The sequence below is a fragment of the Herpailurus yagouaroundi genome, unplaced genomic scaffold (assembly GCF_014898765.1).
Source record: "Herpailurus yagouaroundi ecotype Mexico unplaced genomic scaffold, PumYag 255, whole genome shotgun sequence".
NCBI lineage: Eukaryota > Metazoa > Chordata > Mammalia > Carnivora > Felidae > Herpailurus > Herpailurus yagouaroundi.
Window position 1 is genome coordinate 945,820 of NW_024412472.1, and position 5,795 is coordinate 951,614.

At 37.1% G+C, this 5,795-nt stretch overlaps 1 protein-coding gene across 1 annotated transcript; it reads left to right on the forward strand.

The window, feature by feature from the left end:
• The first annotated feature begins 1,258 nt into the window (after nucleotides 1-1,258).
• OR52N1 (olfactory receptor family 52 subfamily N member 1) lies at nucleotides 1,259-2,221 on the forward strand. The gene has a single exon (XM_040461374.1). The coding sequence runs from the start codon at nucleotides 1,259-1,261 to the stop codon at nucleotides 2,219-2,221; it is 963 nt and encodes a 320-aa protein (XP_040317308.1).
• Nucleotides 2,222-5,795: the final 3,574 nt, after the last annotated feature.

A 5,795-nucleotide genomic window follows, 5' to 3' on the forward strand; every position in this document is an offset into this window, starting at 1 on the left:
AGACACATCTCTGAGGTGGCAGGGAGGTCACCTCTCATTTGTCCAGGAAGTACTATAAATTTTAACATTGATATTTTTTATCCAAAGAGATGGTTTTCCCTTCAACAGTCCCTCTATAGGACCATCTCCTGTATTTTACTACTTGTAGTTTTTCCCCTAAATTAGCACATTCCAGCCCAACATAGCCCTCTTTTCCAGACTTCCACATCTTATTTGCATCCATCATATGCTCATAACTTTGTTCTTATCTCCTCACAATCTACTATCACACCAAATATTCTCCTTTTTACTCTTCATAAATGTTTTGTCATTCCTTATTCTCCCACGGCTTCCTTTTCTTTGGGCTTTAAAAAATGTGTGGAACATCTCCTGTATACTAGAATAAATTAGTTTTGGAGACGATGTAGGCTGAGAAATATTTGATTCTATGGCTCCCTGAAATTGTGGTTTAGAAAGAAAATAAAGTGCTGTTCTAAAGGAAATGTCAATTGTTTTAGTTTCAGATGATGAGTATCTCCATTCACCCTAGGGTCCACTGGAAGAGACTGTAGCCTTAGCACATTAATGTCTCATAAGTTACTGCATTCCCAGTGATACTTCACCCACTATTTATGACGTTAGTGATCCAAAAGCAGAAATAGGTGGCCATTTGATGATATTAGGAAGGGGATTAGTATGTTTTTTACCTTTAATATTATGATTCTAGTTTTCCGAATTTAAGTTTCCTCCAAACCAAAAGGGGGCGGGTGTTGGACTAAAATTGGCCCACTAAAATCATTGTCAGGGTGTTCACCAGTTAAGACTGATTACCTTAAAGGTGAGTCCACAAGAACCTTTGAAAATTATTAACATTTCAAAATGGAATAGGTATATCTGACTAAGATAATGAGCCCTTAGAACATGTCAAATATTTCTTCAATCCTTGATCATCCAGTTAGTCACTTAGTGGCCAACTCAGCCTGGAGAATGGACTGTAAATTATGATAACCAAAAACCCTGGACACATCCAGATTCAGCACATCCACTAAATTCAGTCAGTTCATCTTCCCAATATCTAATGTGTAAGTAATGGACCCAAACAGTGTATATGTCACAAAGTCAACATAAAAGATCATATTTAGTGACTGACCTACAAGAAAGACAAATTAGCATTTATGAAGAAGAAAATCCTGCTGGTGAGTTACTCTCTGGACCTTTCTTTTTTCCTGCTTACAGAGCAATTCTGTAACTTCTGTACCATGAACTTCCAACAGGTGTTATGTCATTCTTAAATGACACCAGCCTAACTCCAGTTTCATTCATCCTAAATGGCATCCCCGGGCTGGAAGAAGTACATTTGTGGATCTCCTTCCCCCTGTGTACCATGTACAGCATTGCCATCACAGGAAACTTTGGTCTTATATACCTCATTTACTCTGAAGAAGCCCTACACAGACCTATGTACATTTTCCTAGCCCTTCTATCCTTCACAGATGTGCTCATGTGCACCAGCACTCTTCCCAACACCCTCTGCATATTGTGGTTCAACCTCAAGGAGATTGATTTCAAGGCCTGTCTGGCCCAGATGTTCTTTGTGCACACTTTCACAGGAATGGAGTCTGGGGTGCTCATGCTCATGGCCCTGGACCGCTATGTGGCCATCTGCTATCCCCTGCGCTATGCTACTATCCTCACAAATTCAGTCATTTCCAAGGCTGGACTCCTCACTTTTCTTAGAGGTGTAATACTTGTTATCCCTTTCACTTTCCTCACCAAGCACCTGCCATACTGCAGGGGCAATGTCATACCTCACACCTACTGTGACCACATGTCTGTGGCCAAGATATCCTGTGGCAATGTTAGGATCAATGCCATATATGGTTTAATGGTTGCCCTCCTGATTGGGGGCTTTGACATCCTGTGCATCACAATCTCCTACACTATGATCCTCCGGGCAGTTGTGAGTCTATCATCAGCAGATGCCCGGCAGAAGGCCTTTAGCACATGCACTGCTCACATCTGTGCCATTGTCATCACCTATGTTCCAGCCTTCTTCACCTTCTTTACTCACCGGTTTGGGGGACACACCATTCCTCCACATATACACATTATTATGGCTAATCTCTACCTGCTCATGCCTCCCACAATGAACCCTATTGTGTATGGGGTGAAAACCAAGCAGATACGAGAAATTGTTATTAGATTCTTGTTTAAGGAAAAGGACAATTCTCACAACATTTAAGTAGAGTCTTCTTAGAAGTTAGAATTCTCTTATCCAGGTTGAGATAACCAAGTCTGTAGGGAACTCTACAAATGAAAGCAGTTATCTGGCCACAGGAAATACTTTCATGGAACTTTAATTCTCCTACCTCTTTTTATTTATTTTTATTTTTTTAATGTTTATTTACTTTTGAGAGAGAGAGAGAAAGAGAGAGAGAGAGACAGAGTGTGAGCAGGGGAGGGGCAGAGAGAGAGGGAGACACAGAATCCTAAACAGGTTCCAGACTCTGAGCTGTCAGCACAGAGCCCAATGCAGGGCTTGAACTCACAGACGGCAAGATCATGACTGGAGCTGAAGTCGGATCCTTAACTGACTGAGCCACCCAAGCTCCCTCTTCCACCTCTTTTTAAAGAGGTGGACACTATGTTCATGTAGACAAAGACTCTCTCTTCTGAAATTCCATGTTCTTCATAGACTTACTCTTGGGGAGAGTGGTTGGGTCACTAGGACGGGAGTTGAACTTTTTTAAGATTTTAAATCCCTGCTAAAACATGAGCTGTGCTCATCAAAGTCTTTATCTCAGCATTCTCCTGCCAAAACCATTTGGAGTTCATTCCTCTTTCCCAAGTTCTTTTCTCCTGCTTTCATTCCTGAGTTTATCAACTGTATATTCAGCAGTGCATACATATGTTCACCAGAGAACTTTTAAAAGATGTAAGTTGCAGCATATTCATAACACACAGAATGTATGTCCATCAATATCCAAACTGAATAAATAAGTAATTGTGATCTATTCAAGTATAATGTGGAGTGAGAGAGACCAAATAATATGTATTCTATGATTTCATTTAGATAAAGGTCACAAGCATGTAAAATTAATTTGTAGTCGTAGAAATCAGGATGATGTTTAACTTTGAGAATAAAGGCTCAGATAATGATGGAACAGAGTATGAGAGGTGCTTCTGAGGTGCTGCCACTGATTTAGTTCTTGATCTGAATGGCAATTACAGGGTGTATCCGCTTGGTGATACTTATGATGTGTGCTCTTTTTTGCATGAATATTATAGTTCAATAAAATATTTATTTAAAATAATATGTCTTGGGCACACTCTCTGATCTCTCTATACTGAAACATTTTCTTCCTGTACTCTCTGTCCATGACTAACAAAGTACACATATTTTGTTTTTATAGGATGCTAAATGTAGTGTAAATAATACGTATATTTGTACAAATTATGATCAAACAACACACACAAGAGAATCATAAAAAAGTAAAAAAAACTCCATCTTGAAAATCTCTTCCATTTAGTTTCTTTCCAGAGATAGCATCGTATGTGTATTTTTTTTCTTTTTGGTGATTTCTTCTTTTACTCCAAGCTATGTTTAAACTTTAATTTGACAACAAACTACTGTGTTGCAGACAATGATGATTGTAACTCAGTTACAATGTTTATCACCTTTGTGTGATAATATCTGTGTGTGTGATTTATGTATGTGTGTGCATTTGGTGTATACATGTATATACATGTACATGTATTTATATATTTATTAAATGTGTTTTTATAATTTCCTTCTTTCTATATTTCTAACCTCAATGTTTGTAAGATATATTTATTTTATTTTATTTTTAATTAAAAAATTTTTAATGTTTATTTATTTAGAGAGAGAGGGAGAGGGGTGCCTGGGTGGCTTAGTCGGTTGGGCATCTGACTTGGACTCAGGTCATGATCTCACAGTCCATGACTTCAAGCCCCACATCAGGCTCTGTGCTGACATTTCAGAGCCTGGAGCCTGCTTCAGAATCTGTGTCTCCCTCTCTCTGACCCTCACCTGCTCACACTCTCTCTCTCCTTCAAAAATAAATAAACATTAGAGAGAGAGAGAGCACGAGTGGGGGAAGGACAGAGAGAGAGGAAACAGAGAATATAAAGACTGTGCTGGCAGCACAAAGCCTGACATGGAGCTCAAACCTATAAAACATGAGATCATGACCTAGGCTCAAGTCAGACACTCAACCGACAGCCACCCAGGTGCCCCAAATCAGATATATTTTTGACTTCCTAGTCTTAAGATCATTACTACTGCTATGATTCCAGAAATCTTCTTAGATTTGTTTATAATTTGATTGTAACAGTTGAAAGCTAATAAACAGTACTTGAATTCCTATGATTATATGAATATTGATATAGATATTGAGTATGAATATGTATTACTTTACAACGAAGTCAGGATTACATTTCTTTCTACATTTTGTCTAATGTCACCATCCTTATTATTTTTGTAGGAGAATATTTCCAGCATCAATATTTTTCAGAGATATCTGATAATATATTTCACCCATTAAAAAATGAAAGGATTTCTATGGAAAAGGGGCAAGAAGACAATTAGAAGATAACTTTTATAACAGAAAAGAATGAATGATGGCAAAAATATTTAAGGAAAGGAAAACAGAGTTGCAGAAATCTCACAGAAAGAAAAAAGGCAAGGATATAAAATATGAAAGAAAAATAAAGACATATAGAATTTCTGTCCAAGAGGGCAGAAGTCTAACTTTTAGGATTTACATTAGGAGAGAAAACTGTTCAGGCAAATGGAAAATTTATCCAAACAACTATGAAATAATATTTCCTATAACAAAATTAAAAATGTGTATTTTAAGAAATATCAAGAAATACCAAAATACCTAGAATATCCTTTATAAAAGATTCAAACCTGGACATACTACTGTGAAATTAAAGACTATAAATATAATGAAAAGATGCTTAAAAATTTCAGGTGGAAAACAAACATTAAAATAATTTAAAAAACCAATGCATGTTTACATAATTGGAAAGGATACCTACCAACAAATATTGATGTTGCAAGGTCATAGAGCAGTTTTCTTACTTATAAAAATAAATAACTATTAGACTAAACTTCTGCTTTCAATTTAATAATCACTCTAATAGTGAATGGTAAAGTTATTTTAGATATGAAAAAATGAAGAAAGAAGATCTGCATAACAACTTTTCTTAGAAAGTTATTTGAGGATGGGGCACATGGGTGGCTCAGTTGGTTTAGCATCTGACTCTTGATTTCGGCTCGGATCATGATCTTGCAGTTAGTGGGATGGAGCCCCATGTTGGGCTCTGCACTGGCAGTGCAGAGGCTGCTTGGGTTTCTCTCTCTCTCTCCCTCTGCCCCTCCCCTACTTACTCTCTTTCAAAATAAATAAATAAACGTTTTTTAAAAAATAAAGTTATTTGAGGATGTACTCCAACAATATGAGAGAATAACCCAAAATATGCTAATACACCATGGAATTTAGGCGTTAGTGGTTTCAGTCTAAGAAAGGAAAATAAGAATTCCTACAACTCTGAATGAAGAAGATTGAAGATGAGAATAATTTCTTGTAAATCAAGTTTCAATGATTATTCTTGTGTTTGGTCATTTTCTTATTACATCACTAGAAACTTACAATTGTTGCCACAACCTGCCTCAAGGATGGTTTAATTAGGTCAATTCTAAAGATCCTTATAGCTCCTTTTGCGATTTCTTACACATTATTTCTCATTCTCTCTCTCTCTCTCTCTCTCTCTCTCTCTCTCTCTCTCTC

Excerpts from the sequence above, each read along its gene's own strand:
- OR52N1 (XM_040461374.1), top strand. The coding sequence starts at position 1,259 with ATGTCATTCTTAAATGACACCAGCCTAACTCCAGTTTCATTCATCCTA.